Source organism: Branchiostoma lanceolatum, chromosome 7 (genome assembly GCF_035083965.1).
Source record: "Branchiostoma lanceolatum isolate klBraLanc5 chromosome 7, klBraLanc5.hap2, whole genome shotgun sequence".
Lineage (NCBI taxonomy): Eukaryota > Metazoa > Chordata > Leptocardii > Amphioxiformes > Branchiostomatidae > Branchiostoma > Branchiostoma lanceolatum.
In genome coordinates, this window is record NC_089728.1 from 19,304,014 (window position 1) to 19,323,395 (window position 19,382).

The following is a 19,382-nucleotide window of genomic DNA, read 5'->3' on the forward strand; positions in this document are numbered from 1 at the left end:
GAAGGTACAACGATTCTGACGTCATAATCCATTCTTCTCGCTGTTTTCTCAATTTCGCTAATCTTGCGACAATTTTACAACAATATTGTATATTAGGGTATATTAATCGCATATATTTGTAAGTATTTTTCAAAAGAAGTGACGATATAATCGCTAGACAGTGATTATTTGCACTATTTTTCTTCGCGGATGTTGGTGTTGGGCCTGGCGGCTGTGCGGTCGGATTGTTTTCATGTCACTTGGCAACAGCATGATACGCGCCGTTTTGAGTATCAAGACATCGTCACGGAAAAAGTCAATAGTGCAATCAAAATAGGTCAGATCAAGCATATAAATATGTCTCCGTTATCGTGACAAGTTCACCAATCTCCTACAGTGCTTCAGAGGAATCAGACTGTTGTGAGAAACGAGATTTTTAGAGTCAAAGTTGACCTACTTTCCGCTGGTTTCGCCATTGGTTTCAACCCCAAATACGCACCATATGGGGGTTTCGCGGCACCCGTTAGAGGATTACGGGACCACTATCTTATCCGATATATGCAAAATTACTACTAAAATAGATGCAAATGTCATCACACATCACATTTATTGAGCAACATTCTCACAAGGGGTCAGCAGTAGATTTACGGAGAATGCTGCAGAATGAAGGAAAAACCTGTAGATACTGAGAGAAAACTGGAGAATGAAAAAGACGCATGGGGAAAACTGGAAACAGATGGAGAAAGCTGAAGAATCATGGAAAAAGCTGTAGATTTTGGGAGAATACTGGAGAATTAAAAATGGAACCATGGATAAGATAGGAGTGAAGGAAAAACCTGTAGATTTTGGGAGAATCGCAGAGAACGATAGAGACGCATGGGGAAAGCTTGAGACAGATGGAGAAAGCTTTTTGTACATTCTGCAGCTTTCTCCGTCCGTCTCCAGCTTTCTCTATTTTTTCTCCATGATTCTCCCAAAATCTTCAGCTTTTTCCTACATTCTGCAGCACTCTCCGTATATCTACAGCTGCCCCTTGTGAGAATGTTGCTCAATGAATATGATGACAGTTGCACCTTTTTAGGTAGTTATATTTGGATATATTGGATAAAACAGTGGTCCCGTAACCGGGTGCCGCGAAACCCCCATACGGTGCGTATTTGTGGTTGAAACCAATGGCGAAACCATAGGGAACCCAGTGGAAAATAGGTCAACTTTGACTCAAGAAATCTCGTTTCTCACAAAAGTCTGATTTTCTCTTGCACTGTCGGAGATTATTCAACCTGTCACGATAACGGAGACACGCTTATATGCTTGATATGACCAATTTCAACTGCACTATTGACTTTTTCCGTGATCATGTCTTGATACTCAAAACGGCGCGTATCAAGCACGCGCCTATATTTGGCCCAGGGGCTAATGATTGTTGTGGAACAATTTACCCTCACCAAATAACCATTGATTCGCTGAGAGGAGTTGCTATACAATGAATGGATGATCAAGGGACGAATTCATAGCCTGAACCAGGAACTGTGGAAGCAAAATAAAAACCACAACGATGTTCGAAATAATACCCACACTGATTGGGAGTTGTGATTAACGTATTTATAACGTTAACGTGTTAGGTGACTTCTGTTGATATGCTAGTGCCAATCACACGGAAGGCGTTATGTTATGATATCAATGCCGTACCTATGACATCTATATGGCACGGTAGCTTCAATAGAGACCGTTGCAAATTTTGTATTCGGTCTCTCCGTTAGATGGGCGTGGCAGTGTAACAATAGCCGACTAAAACCTGCCACTCCCATTATTTGAATATTACTCACTGTAACGTTATACCAGGTGTTGCACCTCTACCGGTAGTCTTTGTTTAGTCTCTACCAGACTCAGTGGATTGCTGAAACGATAGTAGGAATTGACGAGATAAGGAAAATAATTTGCCATACATGTAGTAGTTAAGTGGCTATACAGGGCTAATACTGTAAATGCATTTAACTTCGCCAATGTTCGCGTGGTTTTTATTTCGCGCTAAGGCCACAGCAAGTCATTTTTATGGATGACATCATGTGCTCATTAATTTTCGCCTGATTTCGAAATAAAAAACAAGAAATTTCAATGCCCTCCGACGGTGGTCAACATGACAAAAATTGGCAAATATGTCGTTAACGTTGACAGTCTAAGGTGCTTCATTGCATATGAATACCCAGTGTACAATGTAGTTCCTGCCCATGATGGTATAATAACAAGCTGTTTTCTGAATTTGTTCTAGCGAGGACATTATATATCTAATGGGGGGGGGGTCTACTTAATTGAGCTGTATACACAAGGTGTTTCATGGCATATGAATTCCCAGTGTAGTTGCTTCAGATGATGGTACAACAAGACCTTTTCCGCATTTGTTGTAATTAGTCTATTGAGATGTATACACATCTACAAGGACATGTTTATATTAAATCAAGGAGGTTTTATATTATATATGAAACCTCATTGGTTGAATACAGGAATAAAAGACCTGTTGGTCATGATATCATATTTCGTCGCCTCAATTCTTATGATCTCAAAATTTGAAAATATTGTAATCTTGTTTTTTTTTGCCCGCCTTGTTTTTCTTTCGCCCTATCTCATTGATTTTGGAGTCTGCAGAGGATGTCATCCATAAAATTTACTTGCTGTGGCCTAAGGAGAAAATGGAGTGTTTGCGGTGGTTTTAGGTTCGCGGCAGCGCTAAAGTCACATACTGCTACAGTATTTGACAAAGGTGTTTCCGGTGGCTTCAAGTTTGCGGTGAATTCGAAACGGGGAAAAAAACCGGAACATAAAACCATCGCGAACATTCCTGCATTTACAGTATGTTAGCAACTTTTTCTAGCAACCCATTGAGTCTGTTAGAGTCTAACTGCAGACTCGTCCACTGTTTAGAAAAAAACAAAAACAAACAGAAACTAGTACTTTAAATGAAGCACAAGTAAAAACGACGATTTAAATTCAAACAAATGGTCTCTTATATGCAGAGGGGTTTCATAATAATGACTCATATCAATAGTAATTGCTCCATTAATATATATTAATCCTGAATTACAGTCGGTCCATTAATCAACAAACCATTTATTCAAAACGGATAAATCTTACATCAGAAAGACTTCGGTAAAAGAACATTCTAATAAGTATTTTTTTTTCTCAAAACTTGTAGCCTAGAATACCTACAAAACACGAAAAGAGGTTATTAGATTCTTCTTTTACGAAAGTCTTTTTTAACGATGTGAGTGTTAGTTTAAAACAAACGGTTTCTTGGTTGATCGACCGACGGTAATCTATTCTCTAGGGAGCAATTGTCATTGATATGAGTCCTGATTATGAAACCATAACTAGAGATGGGGATGGCTGATACTAAATCATTATATGCCTAGATGGACCGACCAACCAGACTGATTTAACAGTCGGCCACCCTGTAGTATTGCCTTTATAATTACAAGTTCACCATAGCTCTTCCTAGTATTGTCGAGTAACATAAAATCGTCATCATGTCGGGCTGTCCACTCTGCTTCTTCCAGTGTCTCTGTCTTTCATGTTTTATTTTATTTTATCGCAGACCGATGTAAACGGTATACAGTTGGGGATAATGTTAAGTAATCATTTTTTATCCTGATTTCTTGTGGTTTTGTTATGGCTCCCTTGGAAATCAGTTACCCTGTTAGCTGAAGGGACCGCCCTAAAGATTCGTACATAGATAAATAAACCAGTTCAGTACCAAGGAGAGGTCCCGTCACGGATATATATGTATGCTGTATGCTATACACCATTGGCATTACATCATTCGATCAGGAAGTAGATACAATGTACACACCACCCAACCAACCAACCAACCAACCAACCAACCAACCAACCAACCAACCAACCAACCAACCAACCAACCAACCAACCATCCAACCATCCAACCAACCAACCAACCAACCAACCAACAAACCAACCAACCAACCAACCAACCAACCAACCAACCAACCAACCTACCAACCAACCAACCAACCAACCAACCAACCAACCAACCAACCATCCAACCAACCAACTAACAAATATAGTTCAATCAATTCGGCTCCTGCAGAAAACTTTGATTAAAATCTAATAGCGTGCGGAAAACAGCATAGGGGTTTTATTATCATCATAAAATTGAATACAGAAGGTATCATCACAACATTTTCCTGTGACCTTCTATTGTTCTGTTCAAACGTGACAAATGTAAAGCCATTTCTTTTCAAACCACGACGACATGTTTTATGCGTAATGTGATGGGTGCCATGGTCTCTTTTGTTGAACTAAATGTCGCAGAAAACGTACTGTATATCATGACCAGAAGACTACGTGACTCAAGTCCATACTGTAACTGCGTGTTTATTCTACAGAGCCAATGCGATGTTGAACAGGACTTTACATAACCAAAAAGGAGAAAGCGGTATTGGGGCAACGGAGGTAAGTTTGCAAGAGAAAATCTATGGATTATGAGATAATGTAAATTATGAATTAGAGTCATTTGAATACGTTGAAGTCTCTTGGTGCATGCATACTTTAGACCCTGAGGACTCGTCAATTAGATGACTGCGTTAGTGACAAGTACATGCTACCTATGATTGTCAAATTTACAAATCTTTTAGGGCCTCACAAGTGGTGGTGCTAGCATGTTGTTGTTTTAGACACTATGTATTGATAACACTAACAAATTGACGTAAAGAAATGTATCAGTGCTTGGGAAACACAAGATGCATGGGGTGTGTATACGTGGCGTTAACAAAATGAGTAGACGAACACTTACTGACAAGATACCATAATGTTAAGTATACGTACTTGATCGGAAACTGCTTATCAAATTATACTGTATTTACCATATCATATTAACTAGATATTTAGCGGGGTTACCGATACTGCTTAAGCACTCTTCGCAACAACTTTCAAACATACCTTACATCTTAAAATCTGGCTTGTTTTCTTTTTACACATCATGTTTTCTTGTAGGCATATCAATCAATTATATTATCATTATATTATACAAGTGGCTATTTCATTTCGAAGTTCTGTAATCAACCTGCATAGTATACATAGGAAAAATATTAAAGAATGTCTAGACATTAGAAATTCCTCCAATGATTGTAAAAGGCCGTTCTTCCATACTATACGCACACTCTTGTATTGGGAACTGTAGTTATATGGTTTATGGGTTATTTAATATAAAAAGCCATCGCAGCAAAAGTCCTGAATTGCAGCCTTTGTACAAACGTCCGTCCTGTACATATTCTCAGGACTTAACCCTTAAGCTGCCAGGTTTTTTTAGCCAAGTAAAAATAAAAAAAATGTTTGACCCCTGACCTCCCTCACGAAACCCGCGAAACACCCGGCGGCGCTAACTCCCCTAACTTCCCGGCTTCGCGCGCTACACGCACGCAAAGCTGTTTTGTTCTGGGGAATACCCTATCCCGGTTATAACCGGGTCCAGCACACAAGGCATATTTCTGTATCCCTAATTAAGTCGGGACTGGCAGCTTTTAATAAAAGGCATTACACATTTAAAAGTGTATCACTAAGATGTCAATATAATTGTACGTCTACGTTCAAAATCTATCTAAAACACTAATATTCACAGTCATTTAACAGAAGTCATTTAACAGTCGGACGCAATATGGGAGTGTACTGTTTTTCATGCGTTGGGTCCGGCACTTATACTGACTCAGTTTCATACTGCTGTTTCTGAGAGATCTCTTGTGGACTTCCCCCCTGCGCATGCGTGCTGGCAGCCAATCTCGATATTTGTCGCTGTTTGTGAGGGATTGGGCAAAATTAAGGCAGAGTTCTTCGCGTCTGGTATCTAATCTAGTACAGGCTAATGATACCCAGACCAGTAGATGCCTATACCTTGTGCAATTGTTGTGCAATACAGTTACTATTTATTCATAAAATGCATGTTTCTTGACTTCACAGATTTCGCCCGAACTAGGAAACATGGACTCTGTTAACAGACCAAAATCGGAGGTGCAGATAAAAGAACTGTTTGACGGGTTTGAATTCGAGACTCCCTCTCCCTGTCCGGATAGTCCAGTCTTCGCCTCGCCTACACCAAGCGACAAACAATCCGACAGACTTCAGAAGAAGAAACCTAAGAAACAGCCCGCACCGTCTCCAGAACTTGTGAAAGTAAGAAAAGTCTAATCTTACTCAAATAGTACTTATTTACTTACTTACTTAATTGCTTAATTAACTAAGTAGTAGGAAATAGTACAGAAATTGATAAAGAAAGTGTTAAGCTTCATCCATGAAAATGGCGATAGCTGCGAAGAGAATTTGTTAGCAGATGTTAGAAAGTAAATTCGTCACGTTTTCTAGATGTGTTTGTTGCGAGGGCTTTTTGTAGCAAAACCGTTAGAAAACATTACCAGTATGCCTTCCCTCATCTGCTTGGAGATGGGTATCATATGGTCCAGGCCCTACATGTAATTACCGGTCTTTGTATACCGGTAAGTTATGTCGGGATATTTATAAGTTTTACTCCGTTTGGCCAGAGATTAACAACTGATTAAAAGGGGAACCGTTGTAGGATAAAAATATTTTTTATACACAAAAAAGGACATACAATCACAGTCTTCCTCAGGGCAATACTGACTGGTACTATTGCACATTGCAAGCTAGGTGTCGCTGCTTAATACTTCCCCAAATGTCAAGTAGTCAGCCATACGGTCTCTAACGTAAAATTGTGGCATGTACACAAGAATAATTATTATCATATATACAGACGGTCACTGAAACGTCGCGGAATGTCGTGGTTGGGACTAATTGTGAAAATTATTCACGAGATACGGAACAGTTATAGATTTAAACATTTAGTATTGTGGTCTCAAGTGCAGTAAGGTGTCCCAAGGATAATTTAATTCAGCTACCACTTGGGGTCCTGAGTGAAAATGGACATAAGTCGGCCATACACAGTTCAAAACGTCTCAAATTTGCAGGGAAGTGAGATTAGATGTATGTCGTTGCGTCTAAGTTAATTTTATATTGTTACATTACATCCATATACGCGTGTAGATAGGCGGAAAGAATATCATATCCCCAACTGTATGCACACAAAAAACACCCTCGGCTGACAAATTTTATATTCTTATTTCTCGTCTTTCCTCCCTTTTTGTCATCACGCTAGGCTCAGATCAAACTTAGCCAGTTACAGGGTCAAGTTCAGAGCAAATCGCTGGAACTGGACGAGTTGAGACATGCCAACCAGGAACTGACGTATGCCATTAAAGTCAAGGAGGACAAACTGGTCAACAAGCGGCCCACTTACAGCGCGCTCAAAGGTTTGTAGCAGGTTGTGAAGCACTGGTACTTATGTGAGAACGTTGCCATATCGTTTGTTTGCGATAACGTTATAACAGGTCTCTGGGGCTACGTAGTTGGTGAAATACCAAACGTGGCAAAATGGAATTCACAGTTTCTGAGGTATAAAGGACTTCTTGCATGACATGACAACGTCACTGTTTAGCCCGTGTTGGTACGTAGACCTTTTTTCAATCAAAATGTTGGCAAGATTTGCATGTTTCTAGGTACTAAATTTGTCTGCAACCGAATAGTGGTTTGCAAACCGGATGTGCATTTTTGCATGCCTTTTTTTGAGTAAATTTATTCAGAACTTCCATATGATAACTTTATAGTAGTAATTCCTACATGCTTTTGTACATTGTGTGTGATTTTCATACGATAATTGTTTATAACTATTAACGCTAGCGCGTTTAGAATAAACTATAGTACTAACCCACTCGCCCTCATACGCAGCATAACGAAGTTTATATCACGCCTAACCTTAATTGCTTATATACTTGACTCACCGGTGTTGTATATGTGCCAGACCGCACCTATATTGCCCTCCACAATTGAGAGTTCTATACAACAAAGTTTGTATACATAGTTTATATGACTGTATTTACATTTGTTTCATTACACACGTCCTTGAACCAAAATTGACCATTTTGCAAATACACAGAGTCACTAACAATGCAGTGAATGGGAACCGGTTGGGGATTCTGTGCAATAAACAGGAGTGTGCGTTAATCCGTTGTGCAATTAAGTGGCTTCTGCTGTATCAGCAATGTAAATGTCACTTATGATGCTAAAAATACACACCCCTATAAAAAGTATGACTAAAGCAAGCTAATATTTATTTGACTGACAAGTGGTTACCCCTGACGTATTTGGATCTCATTGCATAGAATGTGTTAGAAAACATACAAATCGGGCTTAGGACTTGCCGTATATATATAAACTGTCAGTTCTACGTCAATTTAATTTACATTGATTATTCGAGGAGTTTATCAACGAAATAAACTATTACGATAGTAATAGTTTAGCACTCTCGCAAGGTATGAGAATGCCATGTAATTAAAGGAGTACTTCAAGAGAATGTTTGGATTTTCCTTGGTCACGTTAAATATCAATAGGAATTTTGTTTAACCCTCAAACCACCGTAGCTTTTTTACGACTAATCTTACCGTATGGGGTCAAAACTGACCCCACAAAGTTTTCTACAAATACAGCTTTATTGGTGAATTTTTTTGGTGGTTTGTATCTATGTATAGTTTAAGTAATCTATAAGGGACAGTTTGACATGATTAGGTGTGAATAATTTCTGCTTATTATCATAATTTATGCAAAAATTGGGAACCTCGTCTTTTGCAACTAACGCTATTCAGACAAGCGGGCTCTTTTGAGGCCTTCGCCAACACTTGATGTCATATAGTATCTGAATGTCTTACGCTCGAACAACCAAACTTGTTCATTTTTGCTACAATTTCGTTGGCAACAACTTGAGAATAATGAAATAACTAATCAATATTTTCACGTTGCTATGGCAACCGGTTTCTGAGAGCCATATTTGGAAAAAAGTCGCTAATTTTAGATTTTACAATGTAATTCTAGGGCTTTCTTTGTAAACTGCACTTATTTTCTTACATCAACACCAACCAATGTTATTCACTATCACTTTTATGATTTAATATACATAATTTATGCATATTTGATTACGTCATCGGTCAAAATCTAAGATGGCGGACGATATAATTAGATTAGCTATAACCGGCTATTTCAACCTCAAATCTTATCATTACCATGTTTATTCAAACAGAAACAATCTTAATATAAACGTTTTGGTCCATTTTTATTGTGTTATTAGGTTATATGATGAAAAAATGCATTTAGATGGCGGAACCAAGACGGCGGATTTCGCTAGTGTAGCCCGATATGAATATAATTTTATGACGTCATTTTGACGTCGTTCCTGTTGCCATCTACAAATAACGTCCTTGGATATATTATGATTTATCATACAGAATTTCTATGTAATTTTTATCGTGTACCTTAAGGTTATATGGAAATACCCAATTTGTTGGTTTTCGTCAAAAAAATCACATAAATGACGTCATAATACGCCGCAACGTCATTAATCTTTACGTTCATTAATTTTTTTTTCACGTTTCTACAAAATCAAATTTTGTAATTATGATCATAATAACCCTTATAATACATGTCACTAGAAGACAAGTATTAAACAATAGGAAATATGAGTGCAGATTTCGCTGGGGTCAGTTTTGACCCCACTGGACCACGCGTAAACTTTCTAGAATAACTTAATCAACAATGAGCTAATCTCGGTAAAAACTCGTGAAAAGTTATAAGACATATATACAAACAAACTCATAGAAGGAATTTTGATTTCGACTCGAAATGTCAAAATAGCACATGTTGATATACGCCTGGGGTCAGTTTTGACCCCATACGGTGGTTTGAGGGTTAAAAGGGTTTGCAAACACTAGAGATGTGTACCCTTCATCATTGTATTTGTGCCTAGCTGTCAGAATTTCTAAAATACCGTGTGACCCCTGTACAGATTGAGTTATTTATGTTTATAGTGTGAGCTCATTCCGTCTTGAGTAACAATTAGGGCAAATATATCTAATTGTCACGTCACCTTTGTTGGGTTGATGACGTCTTTATTCGAGAATAATGGAGGTTTGTGTTCGTGCACATTTGTCACGTCAGGTTTCCAACGGCAACGCCAGGAGTTGACCGCGGAGAGAGACCTGGCCCTAGCCCGCTTGCAGGAGGCGGTACAACGCGCTAGTCTGGCAGAGCAGCTCGCTTCAGACGCCGTCAGAGATAGAGAGGAGGTCATCGGAGAGAAGGAAAAGCTGACGAAGGAACGAGACTACGCCACGAGGTTGTACGAGAGTCTACGAAGGTCCGTGGACGTGGAAGACTCGGATTTTCCGTTGAGCATTCGGAAAACAATTGACAGACAGGTACAGGCATTGAGGTTGGGTACCTAGTACTTATGTCAAGGATTTTGTTTGGGTAGTTTATCTTATATTCCACATTTTCTCTTCTACTCGATTATTTATCAGTGAAAAATCTCTCCCCTAACACGGATTTCTTGGCGTTTCACGCGTCGATCAATAGTGTTTATATCCGTATATAATGGTGCCTCCTTCGAGAATTTCTACCAGTCATCTTGTTTTGTCTTGAAAATTTCATTTGAGAGGACGTAGAGATTTGCATGCTGGTTGACGTTTTTGTCAAGAGTTAGTGACATCACTTTGGTTGACCAGTACTAGTACCGGTGATTTTCTACCTTCTCCGTTATGCTGCGAACGCAGTAGACCCATACATTGCATTAGCTCACTAATACCTTTGCGTTAATTCCTACTACTCGAGTCCACCGACGTTGAACAGATCGTCCGACAGGATGAAAATAAGAAGGAGAAGAGAATAAAACTGCAGGAAGTTTCTAGGCTATACAATGTTGAAAATGGTAGATAGTATCAACCGGCTACGTATGTTACTCTATTACGAACTACAGGAAGGTTCCAGGCTATACTATGTTACGTTGTCAATTGAAAAGCCTGAATAAACCGTTTTAAGTGTGGGAAATATTTTAATCAACTTACTGTTTCTAACCCCAGGTTCAGACGTACCTGTCACTAGCACACGGACAGGGCGGCGCCTTCAACATGATGTTCGGCCAGGCCACAAGGACTGACGGGATGTCTGACGTCACCTCAGGAAACCGTCGTGCCACAAAAGTCGTCCAAAAGACGTCGTTCACACACGGAAGAAGCAGCGCTAACAACGATGGAACAGGGGGCACTAGTAAAGATTGTGCAAACGTAGAGTCGTCAGAGAAGGGCAATGGTATGACGTCAGGGGCAGGTGGTGGTCAAGAGGAGGTTGTTCACCCGTGGCTAGTTTCGGCGGGAAAAGGCCACGGGATGCGGGTTATGAGCCCCCACCCCACCGAGTACAAGTCTATGCTACGCGGCAATGCGCAACCCAAAGTGATGTTTCGAGGCTTTCGTGGCAATGCCACATAGCCATGTGTCGTAATGTTTCGAAAACAACGACAAAACAAAGTTGTGTTTCCTGTTCGATATTGACCTTGAAACACCCTCGATATTGACCTTGAAACATACTCATGTTACAGTCATATCAATGCTCTGCAAACTTATAACTGATATATATCTGCATGCACCCCGACCTTCAATTCGCAGCCCAAATTGATGTTTCGAGGCTTCCATGGCAATGCCAAATAGCCACGTGTCATAACGTTTAAAAAGAGTGTGTTTCTTTTGGACATTGACCTTGAAATATGATCATCTTACAGTCATTTGATTTGAACAGTCATTTAACCACTCTGCAAGCTTATGATCAATATCTAACTGTACCCGACCTTTAATCTAAAGTGACTTCTATGAAGTTGAAATACAATTCTGGGCCGTCTGTCATTGTTACAAGAAAAAATCGGGCATATCTTCAAGTTGAGTGAGCAGGTTCGCATATATTCATATTTAGCAACCTGTTGTTACAGAAATTAACGAAATTTTGTATGATTTGTTAGGGTTGGCCCTGACTAGACATACAACGTATTATAACCTCGACGGCACTATTATTCACAAGTGAACGCAAGCAAGCAATAAATAACCAATAGTATGTTACATGACGTCCTGTCGTTGATACTAGCTACGGGCAATGACCCCACATCTAGGACTACTAGACTATAGGACTATACATACCACTGAGGTAATAAAAATGTTTAACAAGAAGAGATTTAACAAGATACAAATGTATGAAAAGCAGTTAATATGACAATTTCTAGCCGTGTTCATTTCATTTGTTTTGATTTTTTTTCGTTGACCCCTTTCGGACAGTGGTTTCTTCTGTAACTGTGACCTCGTGGTTTGACCTTTCTTGTATGATAAAAGTCGCGTGAACAGATACAAACCTTTATACCTTTATATACTTTTATACCATCTTCGGGATGAGGAGGCTCAGCCTGTGGTAATCCCGGTCTCGAACGTTACTCATGTGTTGAACTTAAGGCTCTCCCAATGTTTGTCCAGCCTTGCTTTGAACTGGTCGTAGAATCCACCACAGATTATGGACTAAAAAGCTGATATCGTTGTGCATACTGTGCCTAGCACGCAGAAGCTGTGTCATTGAAAGATTATTGTGGCCACAAATATGTGATCATTATCATTGCGCGGGGTCGCACATTATCCCCTGAAATAACCCCCAAATTAAAATGATATTGACAGTGATTCGTTGCACAACAATACATTATATACGATTAACTTTTCTCATTTTTCTAAATCTATATAATGGAGTGTCAAAATCATTTTTTTCTGTGATTTCTGACTCCTTTGTCCATCATGTACTGTCCGACATTATAAATCTATTCATAAACCAATTGATTGTTTTACATCTTTTTATATATTATTTATGTACGTATCATGAATAGTTTTGCAAGCAGCGTTTTTCATTTTCGGTATTGTGCATCATCAAAATTCATATTCAAATATTCATTACGAGAAATTGATATCGATGTCTTCATTGTTTCACTAAACCCTATCCGGTATTATGTTCTTATAAGCGGAATTAATTTCGGGTGAACAATATGTGGGTGGCAAATACTTGCCATTGACAATTTAGTCTAAGAGACAACCATTATCTCACTTACTTGTTATAAGTAATAAATACTGCATATACCTTCTTAATTGCTTTTTTTTCGTTTTATGAATGACGTACAAGGATTTGGTTGTATCCTAAAAAGTACAGCAGTATTTTCATATGTACTTTCCATATATGGGAAAACTGAAGCCAAGGTGTGTGTGTGTATACGATGCTATACAAGTCTAAATGTAATACAACTGCCAACACTCTGGATTAGATTTAAGAAAATAGCTAAATTTTAAAAAGAAGAAGAAAAGAAAAAAACTCCAACACTATGCATGTATGCCGCACATCTGGGTTTATTAATTGCATTTCAACGGTATTCAAGCAACATTCCAAAAAAATCCAAACATTGAAGCTGTGAGTTAAGTCTCGTACACACATAAGGTTGTACATACATAAACAAAGAGTCAGCTAGGTAATACTCATGACTGGAAAAAATTAAACGTGAAAATTACTATGAACAGTAATGGACGAAATGTTTTAACAGGTTGTTGTACATATGCTTTAAAAGAAGGACGGTGATTGGATGATGAAGCTTATCACGTGATGCTGTGTTAGCTAAAAGAAGGGTGGTTGGATGATGAAGCTTATCACGGGATGCTGTATTAGCTAAAAGAAGGGCGGTGGTTGGATGATGAATCTTATCACGTGATGCTGTGTTAGATAGAAAGAAGGGCGGTGATTGGATGATGAAGCTTGTCACGTGATGCAGTGTTAGCACGGAGGCAGGGAGGATGGCGGCTCTTACTGCATCACTCCTCTTTCTTTCCCTGAAGCGAAAAGGAAAAAAAAAGATATTGTACATGGCAAAACCATCGGTTATCATCAGCAACATCATTCGCATTTTTACATAATTCAGTCATGATTAAGCAATGTATTATTTTTCACCAATCTCTTTGACTTATTCAATTCCCAACAAATAAATCTAAAATTAATCTTTAGAAGAATTTACGAATACCTTTGAGCCAGAGAACTTGGGTTTTTGGATGATTTTCTCTAAGGTGACCTTCTTGTCCTTGAAGTTCAAAACCTTGGTGGGGTTGAAGTAGTGAATGACCACGCCCTGCCCGTCACTCAAACGAATGAAGTCCTTGTACTGCCTGTCGTTGGAGATGTCCTTGAACACTCCCTGCACGTGAACATTACAACAAAAAGAAAGCAAAGTTAGAACATGAGAAAGAAGCCTAATAAACACAAAGCCGTTGTAACTTACAATTAATGTTTGCGCAAGAACATACACCTCAGGACAAGCATTTTGTTTTTAAGCTATAGTCTCAACAGCAGGCCACAGAATGGTTATTGACGCAGGTGCAGAAACCTAGGTTTGGTACCCTTGGTAAAAGTAGCTATTAATTGTTTTTTCTTTATATGTTGGTATTTTGAAGCTGGATGTTACAGGTAAAGGTTTTTACCTTCTTATTTTTTTGAAAAACACAGACTTAAAGCCATGTTTGTGGTGTCCGTAGGCTGTAGAAGTTTGGTGTTTTGGTGTAGTTTTCAGGTAGTGAAGGTGGATCAAAGATAACGTTGGGTAACCTAAATTCGGGATTTTTGCGATAATGGTTGACTGAAATCAATCTAGCAGAACAATAAACTATCCTTTTTTTCTATTATTCTGTCAGTATCATGTACTATCTTTGCACTAATCATATATATGGTAGATTTTGTCTCTAGTCGTGCTGACACCATAATATTTCAACTTCAAACTACCGTCCGCCGCACGCACAATTACGGTGCTGTCGGACAGGGGGGCACATTAATTCGGGAGAGAAGATTCGTCTTGAATATCTTACCGCTAATCACATTTTATACAGCAGCTATTCGTTCTATCCTTGGCTTGAGGAGAGTGCTATGGATATAGACGTGTCCAAGTAAAAAAAAAATACACGAAAAAACGGCCGTACCGCACACATCAGGCCAGTTCGGGAACAACCCGTGTGTTGAGTCGGTAGAACTTCACTCAAAGTCGGCCCATCGTCATCATCGGGCAACGTGTAACGTTACATTATTCATGGGAAGTTAGCTGGACGCCGTAGCAATGGTAATACCACTATGTCCATGTGTTCCTTGTTGTGTTAGGAGCAAACTTTGAGGAAAATATCTTCCTCAGTCCACTATCACACGCAGCATTTAGACAAAAAGTGTTCATCACAAACCTTTGTCGTCTGCTTGACAACAGGATTCTGGTTAACAATATGGCGGCGGGAAAATACACGTGCCGTAGGTTGTAGCAACAGAGAGGAGTTTTGATGATTGATCACACTTAGAATCCAGTTGCAGGTTAGCAAAAGAGATTGTAATAAGTTGTCTTATAAATAATTGTGTTTAGCAGGCAGGAGATGTGACATTTGTCTTATAAACCAGCGAACAACCGTGCTGGGTGATTCTCCCACGAAGCCCCCAGACTCTGTCAATAAGGGACGGAGAGTTTTTGACGTCGCCAACTTCTAATGCATGGTTATCGAAGCTTTTCAGCCAGTGTTCTGAATACGTTAGTCTATCTGCTTTGCATTGCTGGCGTTATAACTGATTTTGCATCTAGCACATATCCCTAAATACCCCGTTTTCGAAAAATCCCGACTTTAAGTACCCCACGAATTTAGGTTACCCAACGTTAGATTTTCAATAGATTTTCATGTTTACTTCTGAATACGGACGGTTTCTGATTTTTTTCTCTAGTCGGACACCCTGCCAATGCCTGTTTCTCGAGGACTAAAACTCATGTAGGTGACTTTTGACAGCCTCTTTCTTACATGAATGTCATGTATTAGTCTGGCAAGTGTAATAAACAGTATGTGGCCTCAAGCTGTAACTCGTAGAATGAGTGAAACAAATATTCTCAGCTACAGGAGCATAAGTCATTGGTAAAATGAAAACGAGGGATCATAGTTATCAACATAATCATGAAGCCATCCTTATGTTCACAGTATGTCAGCACACAGTTATGAAGAGGCAATGTATTACTCTCTTTTTTACTCGGTTATTTCCAAATAAGTCTCTCATATCTCTTTAGAAGACGAAAAGCAAGTCTATCTAAAGGATCATATCCTCTAGTGAGACTTGGTTTTCGGCCTTGAGGTACAAAGAAACAAACGAACGGACGAAAGAACGAACGAACAAAAAAAAAACACAAATGTTATTCTATATGTCAAATAAAACATAGTTTTTTACGTCAGTGGTGAAATCATGAAGACAAGAAAATTGATACAGTTATCATCATCATGCTGATCAACATGTAAGTATACAGTTGTAATGATGCAATGTATTATTTTCAATAATGATCTACCTTGTCTTGGTCGTAGAGGTGCCGGTGCAGATGAAGATAGCCTGTCCGGGAATGATCTTGGTTCCGTAAGTCTTCTTCAGGTTGTCACTAAGGCCGTTAAACTCGATTTTGCTGCCGCTTTCAACAGCAGCAGCCAGGTGGGTCCAGTCGTCCAGCGGGTAGACGGACCCCACAGCAGCGCCGATCACCAGGGTTGTGGGAAAGTAGAACTTTATGTCCACGCCACCCTGGATACAAACAAACAAACAAAATTAATCCTATATATGTCAAATCATACAAACTAGACGATTCCTACGATCATTATCACCATCATAATGGCATCATTACGTTCGTAGTATGTCAGCAGCATACAGTTATTATGAAGCAATGTATTACTATTTTCACTTGTACAATCTCAAACAACGTTAAATCTCTGTTTTGTCTCTGAAAGAAGAAATTGAAACCTACGTTCGCAGAGATGATATCTTCTATGGGGATACGTTCGTTTTTGGCCGTCAGCTGGAAAAAAAAAATCAAGAATAAGTCAACAGCAAGTTGACTGGCGACCTTCAATCGGAAAGCTTTTTCTAAAATTCTGAATGAACAGTGTATTACAGTATTAGCCTGGAATCCAACCTATAATAGCTCCCGAGTCCGCTCTAAACAAGGAGACTCGGAACCTGTAATAGGTTTGGATTCCGGTCCAGGCTAATACAGTATATAAAGACAATTCAAACTCTACAACTGGATACAATTCGGAGTTGAAATCTGTATATACACGCACTAAGATATCTTACAGGGTAAATGCCGAGAAGACCAATTTTTCGCAAAGTGGAACAGCAGTGCACAATTCAAAAATACGGTTTCAGAAAAAGTAAAGGTTGCATTGATTCAAACATATATCTGCACTATCTCTAAGACACATATTAATTTGCAAGCGGAAATAAATAGTACTATGACATCTACGAACCAAAACAAGATTAGATATCCCATTACAGAGTCTAATTTCATTCTTTGAACTCTAATCATTAAAACAACACAATTTCTATGATCTTAATCTTAAGGAACTGAAACAGTTTTCAAGATGTCTTACCATGTTTTGGATCTTATCGTAGAAGACAAGCACCAAAGCGCCACCGGTGCCGCGGAGAACGTTGGAGAGGGCTCCCTTGAAGAACGCGGACGACCCCTTAGTTGTCAAACAAACAAACAAACAAACAAACAAACAAGCAAACAAACAAACAAGAAAAGAAAAAAAAGAATGGTTGGACCTCAATATTCAAGTCAATGGACGCCCTAAAAGATATAAGGTAAGTAACCGTACCAACGACTATGAAAGAGTCACTTAAAAGTGACATTGAGACCTGAAAGTCTCTCAAAAAAATAGATGATCTTGGCTGATGCTAAACACTTCTATAAAGAGTGGCCTGAAATGATGATGATGACGAATAACGCTATTGGCTTGTTGAGAAACACTACTTTACCACTATCAGACAAAGTGTCAATGCAATCAATTTGAAACGGAGATAAACTGAAACTACATGAACGCTGTTTGAAACAGAACATTGTTCCATTGTCATGCATGCAACATTTGGATAACTTTGATTTTTCAGTTCAGAAAGATCTCTAACGATTTGACCTTAGAGAAAATTCAAAGTTCAACATACAGATGAAAGTTGCATACAGCCAGTAAACTAGAGAACCTTTGGTAATGATTGAATGAAAGAGTAACATTTTCTCATGTCTTGATCAAAAATCATTTCACAGTTTTTCGTCTTTGAAGGTATAATAATGCTACACAGGCACCCCTATATCTAACTTTATCTGGAATTTAGAACATGTTTGAATTATTTACTTAGAGCATCTATCTTCAATTTGTCCTCGGTAAGAAATCTAAGCATACCTCAGAACGATACGATTTGTCCAGGTACATGTCGAGCTCCTATCAATACAGTCAGAAAATGTCAACAATTGAACAACAACAAGAAACACATAACTCCTATGAGACATTAGGACTTGTTCCACAAAATTGACACAATTAGAACATGCTGACATAACATTTTTGTTTAATTCAAAATGAAGTTATAAGTTCGTCTGATTCCATGCAGATGATAAATGTCTGGTATCTTACATATACCATGACATTATTGTTATCATATTCATTATCATTGTTGCCACATTGCCATTTTTCAAAGGGCTCTTCGGGAAACAACTAGCAGTTTTATCTATTCTACACGAGAACACATAACATACGAGTAACATAAACAGCGATAACAGGAAGTAAACAGAAAACAACAATGTTTGTCTAACCTTAGGGACGGGAGCATAGCCACCAGTCAGGGGCTGGTAGAAGAAGATGTGGAAGTTCCCCTCCCCCTTAGCCAGCTGCACCACACGGGACTTCTCCAACAGGTAGTTCATCACTGTGTCGCCACCTGCTGATTTTCCCAGGAACTACAGGAAAATCATTTCGTTACTGTACATTCAACTGTATTGATTGTATCCTTCCAGAGCAAACGTTTGTTCATACTGTTGATGTAACAATTGAACAGCAATCGACACATAACAGTTGAGGAGTTTGTGCAATCTACAACAAATCATAAACTAAACATGTGTCTTCTACATGAGCCATGGTCAAAAAACAACTAAACCATGCATGGATTGCAATGGGCTGCTGATGGTTTATAATGAGATGTTGATGAGCATCTGTTAACACATATTCCACATTATAGTCGAATAGTACATCCGTGTACTTGCCAAACCTGCTGGAGTTGTCATTACATTCGCCATAAAGGTTGGGCGTGTGTGCATGTATGGAATTATTAGACATAAATCATGCAAATAAGGCCTCATTTACATCATTCATGAGGAAATGCTACAATAGACTGCTGAGATAAGACTTTCATACTTTGAACAACTTATGTTATTTAGGTCGAGAAGATAATCAACTGATATAATTTAGGCAAATGAGGTCCTTATTTGCATCATAAATGAGGAACAGTAATATGTAATATGTCACTCGAACTGGGTAACATCAGTTGGCGAGGGCATGAGGTCTTGGAACTCAGATTTGAATGAAATGTGCTCCTTAGTAGAAATTCACACAAAC

At 38.9% G+C, this 19,382-nt stretch overlaps 1 protein-coding gene across 1 annotated transcript; it reads left to right on the top strand.

The window, feature by feature from the left end:
• The first annotated feature begins 5,948 nt into the window (after window positions 1–5,948).
• On the top strand, window positions 5,949–11,369 carry LOC136438682 (uncharacterized). Its single transcript, XM_066433597.1, has 4 exons — window positions 5,949–6,156; window positions 7,154–7,307; window positions 10,042–10,301; window positions 10,962–11,369. Exons 1-4 carry the CDS (start codon window positions 5,965–5,967, stop codon window positions 11,367–11,369), a joined length of 1,014 nt encoding a protein of 337 aa, XP_066289694.1. The 5' UTR covers window positions 5,949–5,964.
• The last annotated feature ends 8,013 nt before the right edge of the window (window positions 11,370–19,382 follow it).